This window comes from Dermacentor silvarum, chromosome 7 (genome assembly GCF_013339745.2).
Source record: "Dermacentor silvarum isolate Dsil-2018 chromosome 7, BIME_Dsil_1.4, whole genome shotgun sequence".
In the NCBI taxonomy this organism is placed as follows: domain Eukaryota; kingdom Metazoa; phylum Arthropoda; class Arachnida; order Ixodida; family Ixodidae; genus Dermacentor; species Dermacentor silvarum.
Window position 1 is genome coordinate 179,396,465 of NC_051160.1, and position 22,240 is coordinate 179,418,704.

Consider the following 22,240-nt stretch of genomic DNA (forward strand, 5'->3'; position numbering starts at 1 on the left):
CCTAAGACCACCAGTGTAGACGAAGACGGACCCAGAGAGGCCCCAAGATTCAAGAAACGTAGAATCGGTAGGAGAAGAAATAGACGTAAGCACCAGGGCAAGGTCATTCTGACATAGGGTACATTAACATGCAAGGTGGCAGGAATAGGATGAAGTGGGAGGAGATAGACAAGCAACTAAGGCAGGAAAAGCTGATGGTATACGGGTTTGTGGAGACAAATCCTCTGTGCTTGCTCTGTGTCAAGCACAGAGCAAGCACAGAGGATACTGCTGAAAACGCCGGCGGGACTTCCAGTCGAGAGCCGACAAGGTCGATATTAAGTGGTTCGTTTTCAGTAAGGAAAGGTTGGCGCTATCTTCTGCAGCCCTTGAGGGAGAACGGTCAATGTCGTGATCCAACAGAACGCACTCCATACCAAGCGAGGGAAGTTTTCAGGAGAAACTGGCAGCAGCGCCTCTGGCGGGCACCGGAGCAGTCGACGCTAAGTGCGCCGCGGCGCAGGGATACGGCAGTGAGCACACTGCCACTATTCTAGTACACTGTAGCCAAAACCAATTTTAGGGCCATAACGCGTCACAGACACCATCTTTAGAAAGCAAATACGGATCTCAAGGGTCATACTTTTGCTGGCGGAAACCGAAAATGCATCATAGTTGTCGCCCCCGGCACTTTGGGCGGCCAATGCCATCGTCAAGCCACCAAGCCAAGCGACATTAAAAGTCAAAATGGCCGCTCGGGCCGGCGCGGGGTGGCAGTTCGCAACGTATGATGCGGGAACGGTCCCACAGTTGCGACGCAACAGCGGGGTTACCAATGCATTGGGTTCTATGGGAGCTGTGCCGGGACCGGCCGAAAACGACGTAACAGCCGGGAAAACGCAGCACCCGGGAACGTAACAGCGGGGTTTTACTGTAACACTATAAGACGCTACTACGCCATCGTGGTGCTCGCCCTTCGTTTCCGGTGCCTCGCGCTTGTGCGAAACGGCACGCGTCCACGCATCCAGTAACTGGTGTGACATTCCAAGGATGAGTGCTTCGACGCAGTGGCGCACCGACGGGGGGTGTTTTGGAGGTTGTAAACCCTCCCCCCCTGAGGCCGAGTTAACTCCCAATTTTGTTTAACCCCTTTTCTTTCCTTGCGCCTTTGAGTACTGCCACTAAGATATAAGACGCGCAATCGTCTGCACACTCGCAAACATGCGCAAATGTGCTTTTTTTGACAATTTCCCGTGAAGAAATTGAAATTAGTGCTGTTTAGATGGTATTGGCAAACTAAGGCAAACTGTAAACCCCCCCCCCCCCCATGGCAGAGATCCTGGGTGCGCTACTGCTTCGAAGAAAACGGAAAACGGGTGCGCGTTACAATCCGGGGGCGCCTTAGAATCGAGTAAATACAGTAAACGTTTCTTTTTCAAATTTTCGTGCCGAACCTGCATATAACGAAATCCTCTTTATAACGAAGTATTTCGGGAATTTGTCAATTTCGTTATATCCAGGTTGTCGGGATATGGTGGGGATCGCCCACACCGAGCCCCGCGGTTGGCGCATGCCTGCGCATCAACCGCGGTCCGGTACAAGCTCGAGGAAACAATCGACGACAACCACGTGTACACTCGGAAAGCATTTATTACGACTGCAACTAACACTTTGAGCAGGCTAGCTAGCTATAGTTGACATCGCTGAGGGTTCCCTCGAAGAGAATAATACACTAGGTAAAGAAGGGCTTCCGACTTACCAACTGGGGAATACGGGGGGGGGGGGGGGGGGGCGTTTGCCGCGGCAACGCGGTTGACTAACCACGTGCGGGAATACGGGAGCAGCAGCGGAGACTTCCGCCATCGCCGCTTGCTGGGGACCAAAGAGACCCGGGCGATATCAGCGGGATCTCACGTGACCCACCCGGTGGCGCTGATAGCGCTTGCGATTCCCGCGCACCGCCCGCGGAAGGAAAGTTTTCCTTCTCCCAGCTCTCCCTGGCACGCATGCGCTGGACGCGACGTTTGCTGCCCGTGCGGCGGTTATGGGACCCGAGGATTCCCACATCCCTCCACCCTTAAATATTGCCCTACGGCGGAGAAATCGCTGGAACGACGGCATTGACAAAGTATCCGGGCAGATGCGATGGTAAACTCCGGCAGGAAATGTCTGAATCCACGTTGATAGGCAGCACTGTCCTGTGTGGCGGCCGCCCACATGTGGCAGCCGTCACAGTGGTTGACGATGACGGGGCTGAAGATGGCTTGCCCTCAAGATGCGCGCCGCAATGTCCACCCGGGAACAGCGGGTCAGGACTTTCTCGAAGCGCGCGCGTGCCGGCTCGATGAACCTCGCACCGAAGCATCCTCGTGGGAGTGTGATGGTGGGCCTCCCTCATTGTGGCTACCATGTGCTGCTGCATCGGGCCGCGAGCAGGGAGGGGCCGAGACAGCAGCCAGGGACGTGGACCATGGCAGCAATAGCAAGTCGAGGTGGCTTCACTCATTCTGCAAAGTCGCTCAAATGCACTCCACAAACACTTAGATTTAAGGCAGTTGAGGCCGCCGCAGCTTCGGCCGTCTGACACGATGCTGAACCACCCGTCTACCACATAGCTTTATGCGGCAACGAGAAAAAAACAAAAACAATCCAGTTCGTTTGAATGAAGTTACTCGCTTCGACCGAATTTTTCCGGTCCGATACAGTGCGAAAGTGGGCGATGCTCGTATGAACAAAGCGCTCTCTGGTCCCCCGAGATTTCGGTTATTCCGCCCGCAAAATATTGAGTTCATCTGAACAAAATAAGCTTTCTATTTCGAATGAGGTTTCTCCGCTCGGGCGAGTATAGTAGAACTAGCGAATCCGGTTGCACCCGCTAAATGTCACGGCATGGTCGTCTTCGAACATGCGACCGGCAGCTCCGCAGAGCCTTAGGCCTAATGCGTCAATGACGGATACCAATGCCACAAAAGACCCATAAAGGGTTCCAATGAGCCGCCGCGAGGAGATGCAGGCCTAGCTAAATGGTCCCCGCTCGCTGCTCAACACGCAGCTTCCGAGCAGACTCCTGGGACTGCGCCCCGCTGACGTCCTAGCCAGCGTTTCCGGCGCCCGGCTCCCAGAGCCAAAGATACAGAAAGGACGCTATTTACATATGTACAGTGAAAATCGACCACCGCGTCGGCTGCTGCACCGCTCGCTTCGGGCGTACTCTTAAAAGAAAACTTGCTGCATATCTCGGCGTCTACACGAGTTCGGCGACACTGGCGCAGCGTTAACTCGCCCTCAAGAAAGCACACACAGATCTAGCTAGCAATCACGCCTTCGACTGAGGCCTAACGCTGGTCCGGACAAAGCCTTCAGGCTTCCTCGCATCCGAACCGATCGTCGTCCCGTTTTCCAAGAGCTTGCCCAACGTTGGGAACGCCAAAATGTCGGGATATGGTGGGGATGCCAACGGCCCTCTGCCTTGACACACCGAGCCCCGTGGTTGGCGCATGCCTGCGCATCAACCGCGGTCCGGTACAAGCTCGAGGAAACAATAGACGACAACCACGTGTACACTCGGAAAGCATTTATTACGACTGCAACTAACACTTCGAGCAGGCCAGCCAGCTATAGTTGACATCGCTGAGGGTTCCCTCGAAGAGAATAATACACTAGGTAAAGAAGGGCTTCCGACTTACCAACTGGGGAATACGGGCGGCCGCGGCGATTGCCGCGGCAAGAACGCGGTTGACTAACCACGTACTATATGGGAGCGGCGGCGGAGACTTCCGCCATCGCCGCTTGCTGGGGAACAAAGAGACCCGGGCGATATCAGCGGGATCTCACGTGACCCATCCGGTGGCGCTGATAGCGCTTGCGATTCCCGCGCGCCGCCCGCGGAAGGACAGTTTCCCCTCTCCCAACTCTCCCTGGCACGCATGTGCTTGACGCGACGTTCGCTGCCCGTGCGGCGGTTATGGGACCCGAGGATTCCCACAAGGTTTAACTGTACGACGAAAAAATCATTAATTTGCTTATGGGAGAAATCAGCCTCCAGAACTTTTCAGAAGATGTTGAAATAAATTTAGGAAGTTTCTCCCCAAAGTAGCGTTGCTTGTCTGAAGAAACTTGCATTTTTAGCTCGGAAGAGAGTTCGGAAATTTTAGTAAGCAAAGCGTCTAAGTCTCTTGCGGTACCTCTTTTTGTCTTCAGGTGCTTTAACCGTCTTTTTAATTGCAATGCGTCCCGTGAAATCCAAGGAGATTTGCCTTTTCTTTTCTTTAGCATGCAAGGAACAAAGCGCTTTATGCAATCATTTACAAGATCTTTAAATTGATTCCACAGTGTATGTATGTCTGCACTGCTGCCCTGCAACGAGTCAAAACTAAACGAAAGCATGTCCAATATGGCGACATCATCTGCGCGCGAGAAGTTGAGCATGGAAATGACATCAACAGACTTGTTCACAGAGACGCCCCAAAGGGTCAACAACACCGCAGAGTGATCGGAAATTCCTGGCAGCACTTCGCACTCTGCTTGCCCCGTAATAGATCTACTTAAGAAAAACAGATCAAGGATGGAGCAGCAGTTACCTAGTATTCTAGTGAAACTGTCAACTACTTGCCGCTGATCAAAAGAAAAAATCATATCAAACAACCCTTCTTGTAGCTTGCCATTAGAAACATTTAGTGTGAAGGTTGACCAATCTATGTCTGGCATATTGAAGTCTCCGCCAAGAATTAATCGATCACCAGGCTTCACATGAGCAATCAGGTAACTTTGCAAATGAGCAAAGAAATCAGGAGAGAAATTTGGTGGTCGGTAAAGTGCTCCCAATACATATCTAATTGCACCATGATAAGCTTTACAGAATATGCCCTCAATGTTCGGTATATCTGGCATACGAAAAATTTTGAAACGCTCCTTGAACCGTAAAGCAACACCCCCCCCCCCCCCCCGCCTTTGCTCCCTCGATCTTTCCTGTGCACATTGTACCCATGAGAAACAAATTCGTTGTCTTTTATAGAATCATTTAACCATATTTCCGTGAGAATAATAATTTCAGGGTTATGGGTCACCAATATTTCAAGTTATGTGACTTTGTTAACAACACTCTGGCAGTTCACGTTAAGTATATGAAGCTCCTGAGGCTTTGGTACAAAACATCAATTTTGATTTTTCTTTCGTTGGACACGTGCACCTTGTGGTTCGCCTGCATCCCCACAACCTTTCTTTTCATACCAGTCAAAGATAACGCCGTCTTTGCTCAGTGTATTGTGCACAAGTTTGACTTTCGAGCCATTATTTCTTTCTAAAGCAGAACTGTTCCAAAGCTTCTTTCGAATTTCTCGAACTATACGTGAGAAATCTTGCATTATTGAAACAGCCGTACCCTTCAATTTAAGTGCAGCCTTCAAAATTGACATTTTTTCACAATAATCGAGCAACCTAAGCATGACCGGTCGTGCATAGCTCGATAGAGCCCGCATTTGATAGTAATCGCATGTATTTCCATGTCAGCGCATGCTTACAAATGTTTAAGAACAAATGCAATCATGCTGCCTCAACCAAGTAAAGTTAGAAATGCATCCTCATCTCTGCAACTGTTCGCGCTTTCCGAGTCAGCAGATGGTAATTTTTTGCAGTATATTGAAGAGGTGACGACGCGTGTAAAAGGCCGGACACGCAACATATACATTTAGTTATGAACTGTACTATAAATATTCTGTTGAATAACTTGTGCAAGCAACGTAATGATGTCTATCGCACTGCAAAGGAAGAGAATGGCAAAAAGCACAAGGCCCGAGTACTTGCCGAGAAACATTTTTTTTTTTACATATGCGGTAACTGTTCGATTACTTGTTTGCCATACTGTGTTTCGTGTTTTATAACAGTCAGGGGTTAGTTCTTATTGATACTAACGGGATTTTGTATAATGTGCGGAGCGTTTCACTCTTGCTTTGTACATTTAACACTTTTTTTTTTGTATTGGCTTGTTTGTCTATGCTCTGTATTGAAGCACGTGTTCCGCAACAGCAATATGAAATGTGCTGCTTTGAGCTTTACCGGGTGAGCGAGGTATTTGAGAACACAATTCCTTATTGCCATAGACACGAGCAGGCACATCATATTTATCTAGGCGTGCGGCTTTTTGTTGGTTGACCCCTTATCATTCATGCTGCGCAGTTTGTTCAGAGATGAAAGTGTACAGGTTGACGTAGGAAATGAAACGCCCGTGCAGTCCTCGTCGCCCTGGCAGCACACCACAGCGACTTGGAATTTGCCACCTTTCTGAACGTAGCGAAGTCTTTCGTTTACAAGGTGCGGACAGAACTGATGTGTTCTGGCAGTGAGGTGGCATCTGTGTCGAAAAGGAAAAAGCATAGTCAGGGCTCAGACGTCCTCAGAACCCCTGATTTTCTCCGGCGGCTGCAAGTCATTGTGAGTGATGATGCAGGGAAGTCAATGTGGGCTATTGCAAAGGAGCTCCAAGTCGCCGAGTCGACTGTCAGGTTCACTGTGCACGAGGGCTTGAGGTACCGTTCCTATGTCGTGAGAAGGCAGCAATTCATGTCCAATAAAACTCGGGAGTATCGTTTCTTCTGGTCCAAGCGCTTGCTAAGCAAGCTGAAGAAACCTGAGGAGCCTGGAATGCTCTGTTTTTTTTTCACATAAAAAAACTTTGACCAAGACCAAAAAGTTAACCACCATAAGCACAGGTGGCCTTGCGCAAGCGGCGATGAGGTGCCTACAGTGATGCACACAAAATTTCCATCGTCTGTGATGGTGTTAGCCGTCTTCAGCAACGCGGGTAACGTCATGCTGCCATACTTTTTTGCAGGACTCTACAGTATTGCTGCTGCATACCTGGAGGTGCTTGCCACCATTGTAATGTCCTGGATAGAGACTGTTTCGAAAGGAAGACCTTATGTCTTTCAGGAAAATTCGGCTCACGGCCACACCGCCTGCGTCACCCAGGAGTGGCTGGCTGCCAACTTCTACGACCATGTCACTCCCAACTTGTAGCCTCCTAGTTCTCCAGATTTAAATCCGGTCGACTACTATGTCTGGGGCGTCGTTGAGAGAGAGGCCAACAAACAGCTACATAATACAAAAGACTCGCTGAAGGCCGCCATTGCTGACTCAATGGCCAACATCTCTAAGCATGCAGCCGTTTCCGAAGCCGAATTGAATCCGTTATTGCTGCGGATGGCGGATTCATTTAGTAATTGTGGATATAAACCGTAAGAGAAGTATTTCCCCAATTTTGGTGAAAATATGTCTATTTTTGCTGGAGATATTCTTCTCTGCCTGAAGCCAACATTGGGTTCTCAAATATCTCGTGCACCCGGTATGCATCATTAGATGTTTCCATATGCAATAAAAATTTCTTTTCGCCATGCATCTTGCCCGTGTTTTGAGAACCTGTGAAAACGGAAAACTTCATGTCTTTGATTAACACAAATGTTATTTCAGGATGCACTGGTCTGTCTTGCATTACATGAAAGTAATGATGCTCCCGATTTTCATACCGCAAGAAACGACCAGCTTTCCACTCTAGCACGAGCCGCACGGCCGGCGAAGGGCGCAGAGCCGGCTGGTAGTGATACAGCCTACGTCACCTCCCGTGACGCACAGGCCTGAAAACCTGAGCTGTGGCCACTGCCAACAGACACGAGCTCATTCAGCGCACAATTGGCCTAGAGGTTGTGGGGATGCGCGACTCTCATGCGTCTTTTGTGGTCTGGCTTCACCGCCTGGCTGGGCGCCGGAGGTGGTCGTAGTGGTTGTGGCGCGTTGCGAGAGATGGCGCGAGTGTCTCGATGCTAACGCCACCGAACGGCGGGGTGACTTGGGAGAAAAAGGTCGAAGGCCTTTGGGTGGGGATCGGTGAGCGACGCGGACGTCCCGCGCGTGCGCCGATCCACACTTCGCAAGATGTCTCGCGTGGCTCGGAGCGGGGCACCGGTATGGACGAACACGGATCGTTCGAACGCGCTACCGTTCGCGTGACCGTATACGTGAACGACTAGGCGATGGTGTCATAGCATGGGGCGAACATATTCGCTCACTATCGAGTTGCGGTGAGTCGGACTTCCTTGATTTGTCGCATGCCCGTGTGAATGTTCTATTGGTTGTAATTCGGCTAGTGTGCATTGGTGTATGAAAGGCGCAATAAATGCCCTTTTGATTGTTTGCACTACTGTGTTGTCGTTCCTTTGTCCCAAGAGCATGTGTGAGACCCCACATCTGGCTGCCCAACGTGGACCTCTTGGGGCATCGGACGATAAAGTTTTGCTTGGTTCGAGACAACCTTTGTTTGAACCGAAGCGTATTCCTAGCGTGCATTTTGATCGCTAGCGTCGGCAGCGTGCTTTCTTGAGCAAGGAGACGGTTGCTGTAGCGTGTTTGAACTTTTCAACATGCTAAGCCTTTTCACGAGTGTTTTGAAGTACACTCGTCGGTACGAGAGCCACGTGGTCTGCATCCTGGGAGAGCGAGGCCTAGCGCCCGCGGAGCATTGGCAAGCCTGAAGCGAGTGAGTACGGAAGCCTCGTGGGTGGTCCGAATTTCTTATGTAAATAGCTTCTTCTATCTCTTTGACTTCGGAAGTCGAGGCTCAGGGAGCCGGGTGGCCGCGGGCCACGGGTGCCGCTATGGGCTGACTGGTATTGCAGCCTGGCACCGGGCGCTCCAACACCGTCTGGGATGGTGGGCGCCATCAACTCGAATGCTGTGTGCACCGAGCGGGGTAGGACCACCTCACGGAGCTAACGTCTCCTCGCGGCTGCCAGTTGAGCCCATTTTGGGTGATTCTTTCTTTTTGGATGCCGGTTGTTGTCAGGGTAGCGACGCATTAGGCTTAAGGCTTTACGAAGCCGCCTGTCGCACGTGGAGGGACACAACCTTGTGGACTGTGGTGTTGAGGCGCACATTGCTTCCCTCATTAGTTCGCCTCGCACGAATTGAAATGACGCATTCGACTCAAGAAAGCAAGCTTTGTTCAGGTGAACTTAGCATCTGAAATGCCGTCCGAAATTTCGCTAGCCGAATTGAACATCGTACCACATGGGTGATGCGTATGCCGAATTCCTCTCCCTTGTACTACTTTAGTGTTTGTCGAGTGCGTTGAGTGTACGCAGCGTGAGCGGAGTCACCCCTGGTTTGCTGTCACCTGCACATCGTCAGCGCTGCTGCCCCGGACTACAATCGAGCTACCCCAGGCGATGCAGATGCCTGTGGCCAGTTCGGCGCAGCGATTTCGGCGGCCGCCTGTGTCCGGCTTGCTACCCTCGGCGGCTGGGAAAAGAGCCGGCAGGGCGCGTCGGCGCGAGCGACGCTTGCTCGTGCCGACTTCTGCATCGCCGTTTCCGGAGTCCTGTGCTGGAGTCGTGCCATCGAATCTGCAGAGCTGGTGCTGTGACCAACGGACGCTAGCGGTGAACCCCAGAGACAATGTCGGCTCGCATGTTGTGGATAATGTGTGGACATTTCCTCGGCGGCACCACTGTCGCATGTACTAACTTTAGTTCGCGACGCGCGCGTTGCTAGACCTTGTGACATGTTTCGCCGGAGTATGTGTAGTGATTTAAGGTTGGGGGGATGTCAGCACCGTTGCCACATTATCGTGTATTTGCAATCAACGATATACATCAAAATGCACACCAAGCTGCCACCGTAGGAGATACTGGCCAATTTTCTAGCTACAAAATGTGCTACCAAGTGCTAATGCCAAGGATTTATTTCTCAACATTCAACATTGAGCGGTTGTCACAGTTGTTGAAGCAGCGATTCACATATTTGTTATTTTGAAACTTCAGAACCAGTGCAGGTGTAATGCAAAATTATTTTTGAACCTGTTGAAAGACATACCCAAGTTCACGGATCACAGAATTCGAAGGAATTGTGTTTATCCAGCAAGAAAGCATTTCGTCAGATTTGTGTATCACATCAGTATTGCCTGACCTGTTTTTGGCGGTAGGTAAAGTACATAAGCCAGTGGAACTTATGTTGCATGGGTTGCATCACGAAGCGGGCGTCAGTAATATCAGTTCAGTGCCATCACAAGAAGCCTAAACAATGAAATACCCAAAGCTGGCTAACACTGGCAATTATATTGACACGTATACATGTTTATCTTTCAGCGGTGGCTGCTTTCCACCAGCTAACAGCTGCTAAACGTTATCGCTTGGCGGAGGACGCGCCTGCATTGGAAGCTTCTCGAACGTTATCGATGCTTCTATCCGTCGTCTGTGGTCACCGACGCTCATGTAGTCTGATTGTATGAGCGACGCGAATTGTCTAGAACTTTCTAGAAGACACACGGGCACCGGGGATTAATCTGGAACCTTCGATGACTCGTGTATAAAAGCCGACGCGTTTCGCCGCTGATCAGATTTCGCCGATCGCCGACTGTGTTCACCGGTATCATTGTGCTTTGAGTGTAGCTTGCTTTTGTGGGCACAGGTTCGCCCAATAAACAATCAGTTTCGTCATACACAGTTTTATGACTGTTTTCTTTACTATCACTACTACGTGACATCTGGTGGAGGTGCTGGGTATTCGTGGCTGAAGTTCGTAAGCATGCTTTCCCTTCATGTAGCTCAGCTATGCCTCTAGCGACGTAAATTTCCTGATCGAACAGTAAATGATGATCGCCCTCGATGACGCCCTTAATGTCTGCAGTCACTTTGGTACCGACGGAAATCATTACGCTGGAGCGAGGCGGAACGGTGACTTGTTCTTCTAGCACATTCAAGGCATGGTAACTGATACGTGTATCCGGTGGTATGATGTTGTTCGTTGAAAGCGTTATCGACTTGGACCTTAAGTCGATGACTGCACCGTGTTGGTTTAGAAAGTCCATGCCTAGGATGACATCCCTAGAGCAGTGCTGCAGGATTACGAAGCTCGCCGGGTAAGTGCGGGTAAGTGTGACCGATGGCTGTGACTTATGCGCAAAAGTTGGCCCACAATTTCAAGAAGGGTGCAAGCAGGCATGGTGTTCCGCTCATCTTTTCAGCACCTAGAAAGCTCGGATACGAAAAGGGAAAAGAAAGGTGCTGCGGAACTAAGCATGGACACGAGATGTGCGAAAGGGGTAGTTTATGAAATTCCCCTCTCCTGCGGTCATTCTTATATTGGACAAACCAGGCACTGAGTAAATTAGCGGATCAGGGAACACAAACGAAATGTTGAGCAAAATAAAGAGGGCCCAAATTTGCCTAAGCATATTAGAAACTGCCCCTCACGTTCTTGTGGGCCATGCTTTTTTGATGCACGGATTCTTGCCAGAAGTAGAGATACAAGAGCCAGGGAAATGAGGGAAGCACTCAGCAAGAAAGATAGCTTGTACATTTGTGAAACTTCCATATATCCTTGTACAAAGCTGAGAAAACTTTTTTTCAGCGTGCCTTATCATACCACACTTGATGCTTGAATGAATGTGTTTGCTATGCATGCGCTGACTGAAGGCACATATGTACATGTCTTCCATAAAATAAAGCAGATGTGAGTGGCCCTGTCCCATTGTGTTCTCTTGTGTGCTGTGTGATTTTTTGGTGCCTTAAGATAGTTATAATGAATTGTAATCTCCCAGTTCCAGCCAGCCTAACGTAATGACAAGCTGCTTTCAGCCTTCAACTATGAAGGCTAATTCAAAGGCAAGTCGTTTCACATGCCAACGCAGTGGCATCGTGTGTTTTTGCCGTTCGGGAGAAGTGCCTGTGTTGTAGGATGAACTAGCAAAGTCTAGGCCAGGGCCACCATTTCGTTTGCACTTTTTGTGGAGTTGTTTGAAAAAACATTAACGTCCACTGAACTGCATGGAGGTCATGTTGTGGTTGATAGACAGCGATAAAGTGCTAGCTGAGAGTTATGACAATGTTGGAGATAAATCTATTTTGCAAAGGTAAAGTTTGCGTGTTTCATCATTTTCTCAATGCCTGGATTGGAGGCATGCTATGTTTTTCTTGCTAGAAAATGGAGTGCACATTCAATTTCTACTTTGTTTAGGAAATCTAATGTGATTTTTTTACCTTAGTTTTCTACTTTGACAAGTCACTGCTTGAAATAAAGGTTTATTCATTCATTCATTCCACTTTGAACACAAAGAGTTTGTGGGCGTTCAATTCAAGAATAAGTTAGATTGGGAAAGTACTACCAATTAAATCAGTGGTGTGTTTCAGCGTTCTTTCTGCCTCCTGTGTAATTCGACCCACCGAATTTCGCCGGTCCCGTCAGGGTCACATTAATGGAACTTGACTCTATAAGGATGTCTGCAATTTCGGATGTTAAACTATTCGGCGTGCAATTTTTTGGACTTGCTGTGACTGCATGTACTAAATGACATTGATCGAAGCCACCACTCCCATTTTGATGATCTCGCAGCCTTGAACCAGCGCTCTTGCATGCTAATCCAGTGGCCATTTGCGTTGTCGTGCGCTCTGCAACGCTAGGCCCAGCTGCTTCAACGTTCACTAGCAAGTTTCCTGCCATGGATCCCCAAGTGTCAGCTTGGTCGCGCAACATAACAAATATCGATTTAATGCCATGTTCAAAGAACACTGCGAGGCAGCGCTGCTTGCATAGAAATGCTTCGCCTGTTTTGTGTTCCGAGTTAGACAAGGTGGCCAGCTGTCGATCCCCTTTTTGTATCACACTGGTGAATGTCTAAAATAAGTGTCATGTGTCAAGCGTCAATGTCAGTCTCATACTTACAATGCTTTCATAAGGTTTTGCCAAACAGCCTGTGAGGGCAATAGCTACTGGAAGATGTGGGGTTTAAGAATGCCACTATTTTCCCACTCCTTCGGCATAATCACAGATTTCTATTTTAACAGCATTATATGAAGAAGAGCCTCTTCAGATGCTTGTGACTGGTGAACAAGCCTTGAATAATAGTTACAGTCAAGACCCACTGCTGTCTTTTCTGCCACCTGTAGTTTCCAAGCGCACAGTTTACTACATAGCGGGTACTGTTGACAAGAGTGATATAGTTGGGGGTAAATGCCATATGCGGTGGCCAGGATTTCGCATTTACAATCTCTAAAATAAGATGGTGAGCAAAATGCAACTAGAATTACAGACTCGGTGAAAAATAAGTAGGCGCACCTACGCTCTAAGTACCCAAGTTATTAGACAAAGTAAAATATTCAATAAGTTGCCCTCTTTGGCAAGTTCTATCACCACTCCAAAGAGTACAGTGAAGGTTACAACCTCCTAGTAAAAGAAAAGCCTGCGGTAGCTGTTCTCTTCAATTTTCAAGTTCTCTGACCTGTGAAACAGGCGGAATGTGAAGTGAAGAAATGGTGTCAGTTCTAAGCGGCAAGACTTAAACGGCCACAGCCTTGAAAGTGATTTGTAATTTAACTTCTCGTGCAGGACCTGCGGCTTGTACCACTCCTCTTGATAACCGGCAAGTGCGTTCGTAGTCTCTTAGACACAATTTGCATCTCTGAAAGGAAAAGTACTGTTTACAAAAACGCTACCATACCTGTTTAGTTTCTTCTTTGGTGCCATTAATGGGAGTGTATCACTCTTAGTGCGCTTGAGAAAGTGCTGATATTTTGGCGTCGACCTCCATTGCTCTCTCAAAGGCACTGGACAGCTGACCTCAGGCCTCAGTTTAGGGCCCTTCCTTGAAGACGCTGGGGCAGCACTGGCAGCTGCCACCAAGGGGGCAAAAGGGAGTTACCACAGGGCCCTTGCCTGCTGCTGCTGCACCCTCTTGCGACGCCGATCCCCCTACGTGCTGTAACATGTAGGCAGGGTTTTTACCCTTGGGGAAGCAGCCAGAGTGCTCCTTTAGAGGTTCAGTTTTCTTTGATGGCAAGAATTCCTTTTCTCACACTGGGCACCACCTCGAGTAGGCACAATGAAGGGTTCCATCCCACGTGTAAGCACATGTGAAGCACACTGGGCCCAGGTGAGCTTGCAGTGAACAGCTTTGAGAACCGTTTAAAACATTGTTGAGGGTTGGGCACACACACGAGTGGCCCTTATGCATTTTGCACATCCCCAATGGGTGCAGTGCTGACGCAATGTCCTACCTGGACGGGGTCAGGCTGCTTTCCCGCCATGCACTTGAGGGCAGCCACTCGCGTGTAGAAGGCTGCCTTGCGCCCCAGACCCAGCTCCAGATAGAGACGGGCCAGGGAGCCATACCACGACACCTGCAGCACACATCCACCTATAAGATACTGCTCTTAATAATGCTGCAGTGTCATTTATGAGGCTAGACTCGTGTATCCAGCCGAAACACATTACAATGTGTAACTAACAACACCTCCGTGTGAGCCATCACAGAAGCAGACCCAAAAAATACCATGCCTATAAACTGCCATCATGTTGTAGCGATGGTGAAGAACTGCCACAACTGTGAGTCAGGAATACAATAACTGACATCTTAAGAAACAGTGCGGAAAAGACGCAGACAGAACAAAAGAAACAGCATCTGTTTTGTTGCTTCTGTCTGCGCCTTTTCTGCACTCTTTCTCAGGATGTCAGTCAACCCTTCATTGGGTGTGCTTACAAGAACTGTACACACTGAAGTTGCAATGATAGCAACCATCAGTTGTCAAATGTGCCTTCAAGAAAATTTATACTATTCCAGAGATGTTGCATTCCAGACTGAACAACCCTATACTACATCATCACCATCATCAGCCTATATTTATGTCCACTGCAGGACGAAGGCCTCTCCCTGCAATCTCCAATTACCCCTGTATTGTGTTAGCTGATTCCAACTTATTGTAGGCCAATTGCCTTTATATCCACTTGCTGTAAGATCCTGTAACACATACTATACTACATATAATGCATGCAATCAGATTTGGCAAAGTTCTCGCCATGAATTGGCAACAATATTCAACATCTCCTGGATAAAGCAGACGTGTCTTGCACTTATCATCATGTGAAAGTTGCGCTGAGATATTGAAATTTCGTAACATATGTTCTTAATTGACATAAGTGAAATCGTAAGACTGTTTTGGCTAGTAAAGCTCATAATCTTATATAAATTAATCTTCATTTGACAAGTTTCATTTCATTTGCACAAGCTAGAAAAAACACTGTCGAGTTTGACTTGGTCACGAACAACAGCATTGTTTGAATCAAGTGCAGCATCATAATGTAAATAATAAATAAAAGCACCTGCAAAACAATACCTTTCATGCCTGAAGTTCAGAGTAGAAGCAATGTCATGGAAGGATACAGTTAACTGTGTAGCAGTTGGAAAATCTGATTGCATGCATTATATGTAGTATAGTACGTGTTACAGGATCTTACAGCAAGTGGATATAAAGGCAATTGGCCTACAATAAGTTGGAATAAGCTAACACAACTTCAGTGCGTACAGTTCTTGTAAGCACACCCAATGAAGGGTTGACTGACATCCTGAGAAACAGCGCAGAAAAGGCGCAGACAGAAGCATCCAAACAGATGCTGTTTCTTTTGTCAAATGAAGATTTATTTGTATAAGATTATGAGCTTTACTAGCCAAAACAGTCTTACGATTTCACTTATGTCAATTAAGAACATATGTTCCAAAATTTCAATATCTCAGCGCAACTTTCACATGATGACAAACCAAAGAAGAATTTCTAGGCAAACTAGATGCCTCGATGTTACACAGTTAAACCTCAATATAACTTTGTCGGTAAAATCTGTAATTTGCTTCGTTATATTTAAAGTTCGGTACACTGAAATTCGACCATTCATGCAAGTAAGTAGTCAATAGTCCATAGATTTTCCTTACGCGGAAGGAGCTGCAAAATTTCGCTAATTATCAGACAAAATTGAATGAGTAAAAAATTCATTTTGTTGAATTTCAGAGTCGGCGACGAAAGATGCAGTTTAATGTCATGTTGATGATATCTTCACATTGGCAGAACGAAGTGAAGCCAGCCATGGGTTTGCATCCACTCTGCCCCCGCGGTTAATATTGTCGCCCCCACGCAGTGGAACGACGCTATCATGAAAAGTATCCAGCAGCGTGGAGCGAACGCTTCGTCTGTCTCTCGCGTCAACGCATCTCCAAAACTTGAGATTATGCAACCTCCAGTACTAAACGCACGGGAAGACTGAGAACATGATGTCCCGGCACCTTGGCACACCCGCTCCTTGCACACGCGGCAGATGAGCTCTAAAGCGGGCTGCGTATCTGCTTAGCAGCGCTGAGAGCCATGCGCAGTCACGGCCAACACACACTTCATCCCCCCGCTCCCCTCCCCTCGCCCCCCCTTTCGCCTTGCTCGCAGGAGAAGAAGGCGCTCATCAAGCCACCATCCTTCTTGGCTCACCCTCGCACACTTTCACTCGCACCCAAAGTGTGCAGGGCGCAATCGGATCTTATCACCCTTGGATTTTATACAGAACATGATGCTGCTCCGCTTCACCAGTCACCATTGGTCGTGCAGCACGTGATTGGAGAGGTGCGTTCCCAAGCATCTGCTTGTAATTCAACCATTTATCCATCTACGACCACAAAAGCTTCCATTTGTTGTCTTGGTAGTATTCCTTCGTGGTGGCAGTGAAATATTGTTAATACTGAAATCGTGTACAAACACACTTCGCTATAAGGATGTTCCAAGTACAGTAAAACTTTGACGCAACGAATTTTCCATTAATAAAATTCATGATGTAACAAATTATTTTTATATTCCGATTTCAGTTCCACTGAAAACTGTATTTCTTCCTTGTGATTTAACAAAGTAATTTCGTGACACAGTTTAGATCTGAAGAAGCTTTCAGCCATTTCAAGCATTGTGGGGTCTCACACGTGCTCTTGGGACAAAGGAACGACAACACAGTAGTGCAAACAATCTAACGCGTTTGTTGCAGCTTCCATACACAAACGCCTGCTAGATGAATTACTATGCCGATGGCCGTGCGACAAATCGAGGAAGTTCGACTCACAGCGACCAGATAGCAAGCGAATATGTCTGCCCTATGCTAGACACCATAGCCTGGTCCTTCACGTGTACAGTCACGCGAACGGTGGCGCGTTTGAACGATCCGAGTTTGTCCAGTGTACGGTGTCCCGCTCCTAGCCTCACGAGACGGGCCGACGCGCGTGCGACGCATTCGCGCTGCCCACCGACTTCATGCCGAAGAGCGCCTTCTTCCTTTTGCGCCCAAGTAACCCCGCCGTTAGGTGGCGTTAGCAGCGCAACACTCGTACTATCTCTCATAATGCGCCGCAACCACACCAACCTTTGCCGCCATAAAGCCACGTGGCAAAGCCAGATTACAGGAGACGGGATCCATGCAGGGAAAACAACATCAGGAGACATGTGAGAGTCGCGCATCCCCACAGCATCTAGCACTTGGAGCCTGTATAGCTGGTAAATCTAGCAAAAAAACTAAAATGTCGACCGAGGACAAACTTATTTGCAAGCATCCTTCTAAAAGAACGGCATTGAAGCGCGCACACCGAGACGCAGTATGCAGGAAACAGTGCTGCGCAATTTGTCGCGTAATACCTTGCGGAGGCCGCGGGAGGTGCAGCAGCTCAGAGCGCCAGAGAAACACGAGAGCTGCTGATTTCTTCAGCGCAAGAGAGGTGGGGAAGGGGCGAGTGTGCAGTAACGTAATCAAGCATGTGCTACGGGGGGTAGGGTGACGAAAGCCTATCTGCCCTCTTCCCATCTCCTCTACCCTTGCTACAGCTGTGCATGGCTGTCCATATGCGGGCCACATGCCGTATCTTGGAGGTAATCTTTGGCAAGTTCATAGCTCAAGCCACGATGGGTTTCATGCGCATTTTGTTCCCGCACGTTTAGTGTTGGCGGTCGCGTAATCTCAAGTTTCCAAGGCACGGTGCGAAGCGTTCTGTAGTGTTGTGACAGTGATTGTTTTCGGTCATTGAGTGATATTTGCTTGAGCGCGCGTGACACCGCTAAAGCTACGAACCTTACTCCATGTTGTTGTCTCTTTGCTATCGCCATCAATGTTCTGCCTTTCTGGTGAAACTTCAACACCTCATTTTTTTTTTCTCGGGACAAATATCCGCATATTGTTACACTTCTGCGCTTTTAATTTGAAGGCACCACCTGATAATGGCTGCGGCCACTAGGCACGGTCAGCCATAGTGTCCATGATTTACGGCACCATGCGACGCAACACGCTAACCTCGGATGCTGTGAGCCGCACCGAGAGCAATGCATCGGCGTGGCTCACAGCATCCGAGATCTGCACCGAGTGCACTGGCGCTCATAACCACGCTATTATGGCCTGGCTTTCTTGCGATTTGTTTAAAAGTGATTAGAGACAAGGTACTATCACCCACGAATGTTCAGGAAATTTGTGAAATAATTTTTACTGCTGTAACTTTAAAACGTCGAATTAACGAAATTCGCAATTTAACGAAGTTTTTTGCTGCAAGTAGAAGTTTGTTATATTGAGGTTCGACACTACATGGTATTGTATATACAAGAAGTTATAAAAAGTGAAGTATTTCGTTATATCGGCAATTTCGTTATCTTTTAGTTGGTTATATCAAGGTTCAATTGTAATCATTTAGAAGCTTGTGTGTGTCATCTGGAAAACACAGACAGATGTTACTCTTTCAGGCTGTAATTTGCACGACCTGACATTGTTCGAACTTAGTTCTTTAATGCTCTCACTTTTTCAGCCCTTTTATTGCTGGCACATTTTCTTTTATAGTATAAATATGCAATTTTTCGTCTTTCAGGAGTGATTGTTTCCATTATTTTTATTTCTTTTTAGGACGGGAGCAAACAGCGCTAGGACACGACTTAGTGAGTACGACAGACAGGGCGGTGAACTAACAACCACTGGTTTATTGTAGGGAATGCAATATATACAACACACAGGTTTGGCGCAGAAGGCCAGAAGAAACATGGTTTCTGCACCAGGAAGAGAATAAAATCATCATAGCAGGCTATCACGTTTTTAACAAGTAGTTAATCTCGCAGCTATGCAGAGAAACAGAAGGTACGCAGGAGTTTCCATGTGACTGAATGCAAAACGCTTCCCAAATCTCACGTGCTCTTTGTTCTGTATATCTACCTAGTATTGTGCAATCTTCAAACGGCGGTTTGCAGCCGCATTCCTTGCAGTGCTGGGCTAAATGGCTGGGTACAGACCCTTTTATTGCGTACGCATCTCGTGTGGTGCCATTGGAAGCGTACTGCATGCTTTCAATAGACGATATGCACTGCCATTTTGAATGTGCAAAGTGAGCGTCATGTGTTGCTCTGGCAGTCACCCACCAGCTGCCTTTTGTTTCGCTTTCCCGTCACCATATATGCAATACGAAAACCGAATGCAATCTGCTCCCACTGACCCATCGTTACGGTGGTTCGTCCTCAACGACGGGATATTGTACCGCCGCAATTTTCACCCTGACAGTCCTCCCCTTCTATTTGTCGTTCCCCAACACCTCCGCTTAACCGTGCTTCAGGAGCTTCATGATGCACCTACTGCCGGACACATTGGGGTTGCTCGCACTTACGACCGTGTGCGCCGCCACTTCTATTGGCCCGGCCTCGCACGCTCCGTACGGCGATACGTAGCTGCTTGCAAGCCCTGCCAACATCGGAAAAAACCAGCAATGCCTCCTGCCGGGTACTTACAGCCGATCGCCATTCCAACTGAACCATTCTTCCGCGTGGGTTTGGATCTCCTTGGCCCTTTCCCCGAGTCCAGCTCTGGCAACAGGTGGATTGCTGTGGCTACTGATTACGAGACGCGCTACGCCATCACTCGGGCGCTTCCCACGAGCTGCGCGACTGACGTCGCCGATTTCCTACTCCGGGATATCATTTTAGTCCATGGCGCCCCGCGACAGCTCCTTACCGACCGTGGCCGCACTTTTCTCTCCCAAGTCATCGCCGATATCCTACACTCCTGTTCTACCAAGCACAAACTCACTACCTCCTATCATCCCCAGACCAACGGCCTTACTGAGCGGCTTAATCGGACCATCACTGACATGCTATCGAAATACGTTTCACCCGACCACAAGGACTGGGATATTGCCCTACCCTATTTCACGTTCGCCTATAATTCGTCACGCCACGATACTGCTGGGTATTCCCCCTTTTACTTGCTCTTCGGTCGTGACCCTGTATTACCATTGGACGCTTCGCTCCCATTGGTACGGAATTCCCGGACCGAGTATGCCCGCGACGACATCGCCCACGCTGACCATGCGCGCCAGCTTGCCCGTAGTCGTTTGTTGGCATCGCAGGAAACTCAAAATCACGCTTACAATTGCCGCCATCGTGAGACATACTCTTCACCAGGCTCTCTGGTACTACTTTGGTCCCCTTGCCGACGAGTGGGGCTCTCCGAGAAACTCCTTCCGTGCTACAAAGGTCCTTACCGCGTTCTACGTCAAGTGACCAATGTCACCTATGAGATCATCCCAGTGACATCCGTCGGGCCACCCGGTTCCACATCACCTGACGTCGTACACGTCTCTCGGCTTAAGCCCTATTATGCCCTTAACCGATGGCCCCATCTGAAGCACCGGGACGGTGCTTTTTCCGCCGGGGGTTGTGTTACGGTAGGCAAGCAGACAATGTCGACGACGGAGAGGAGGACGAAGTGCTGTTCGTGGATACAGCCTCTCTGTATTCTCAGCTGCTGTTTATCTATCTCCTGTAAATACACCTTGTAAATAGTTTATACCCGTGACATTTTATAACGCTTCGCATAACAAAGAAACAGCTATTGGCATATTTTTAGACTTAAAAAAGCGTTTGATACAGTTGACCATGAACTTTTACTAATGAAACTAGCTTGCTATGGTTTTCGTGACATAGCGGTAAACTTATTTCGAAGCTACATGTATCTCACAAACCGACAGCAGAGAGTGCATATAGAAGCAGACACTTCCGATTTTTTGCAAATCTCTCATGGGGTACCACAAGGATCGGTATTAGGCCCCCTATTATTTTCCTTATACATAAATGACCTCCCCAACTGCCTGCATGATAGTGATGCCGTTATATACGCTGATGACACAGCTGTACTAATTTCCGGTAAAGATAATGATGAAATAGAAAAAGCTGCTAATAAAGAACTAAACAATATATCTAAATGATTCACTGCAAATAAACTGACATTAAACTGCACTAAAACTTATTACGTAATATTTGCATCCTCGGGCAACAAAAATAAACGTTCAGTAACTTTGAAAATCGATAACAAAGAAATCGTCTAGGTGGACACATGCCGATACCTTGGCATCGCGCTAGATTCCTCAATAAACTTTAAGGAACATATCAGTAACATCTGCAAGAAACTAACACATGCATGCTTTGTGCTCAATCACGCACGTCAGCACTTTCCTCTAAGTACACTGAGAATGGTATACTTTGTAATTTTTCATTGTCGTCTTACATACTGTGTAGAATCATGGGGTTATAGGTATTCTTCATATCTAGCACCACTCATCACTTTGCAAAAACGTGCCCTGCGCATTTTAACCTTTTGAAACTGTAGAGACCATACTACCCCACTGTTTCACGAACTACCGGTTATGCCCTTTATCGTTGCAGGTGACTATCAAACAGCACATGCTATGCATACAATTCTGTCGAGTAATAACCCGCTTCCCTCCACCATCTTTATCCCCTCCAAAAGACACACAAGAAGTCAAGATAACCATAATTTCAACATACCAGCGGTTAACAACTTATACAGAAGGCGACTGTTAGCTTATACTGGCACAAAGATATGGAATTTTCTAACACTAGAGATAAAAAGAAGCCCCAATTTTTCTTGCTCATTAAAAGAAAATTATTGCTAAAAACAATTTTCAATTTCTTGCCGAATTCTAGTGCTATGAAAATAGTGTGCTATGGTGTTCTTGAAATACAATGTGCTCAAAAAAAAATTTTTTTTCTACTCCTGCTATCGTATGTACTTTTGCGGATGTCAAAAAAAAAAAAAACACCGACCCCATTTGATTTTTTATTTATTGGTCATTTATATGATTATGATTATTACTGTTGATTGTTATTTTCATGTAATCTATCTTTTATTATATTATTTTCATGTAATCCATCTTTTATGCACGTAAAAGTTCAAACATTATATTCAGGTTTTGTTACTGGCGCCTGGGTGCATTAATTTTTTGTACTTAATGCATGGGCCCGAACTAGCAAATTGCTAAGGGCCCAGATGGTTTTGTCACCCGTTTTTGTATGCATCTTTCACAAAGTAAATAAATTGAATTGAATTGAAAAATTGACCCGCTTCGCCACAGCATAGCGGACGGTTATTCGATGAGCGCCATACA

At 47.6% G+C, this 22,240-nt stretch overlaps 1 protein-coding gene across 1 annotated transcript in view; it reads right to left on the reverse strand.

The window, feature by feature from the left end:
• Positions 1 to 22,240, reverse strand: part of LOC119459367 (trafficking protein particle complex subunit 9-like) — a gene marked incomplete at its 5' end in the record, with an annotated part of 439,675 nt that overhangs the window by 344,379 nt on the left and 73,056 nt on the right. Inside the window, one exon of the mRNA XM_049671685.1 lies at positions 14,019 to 14,141. Within this exon, the coding sequence (XP_049527642.1) occupies positions 14,019 to 14,141 (123 nt within the window). The remainder of the gene's footprint in view (positions 1 to 14,018; positions 14,142 to 22,240) is intronic.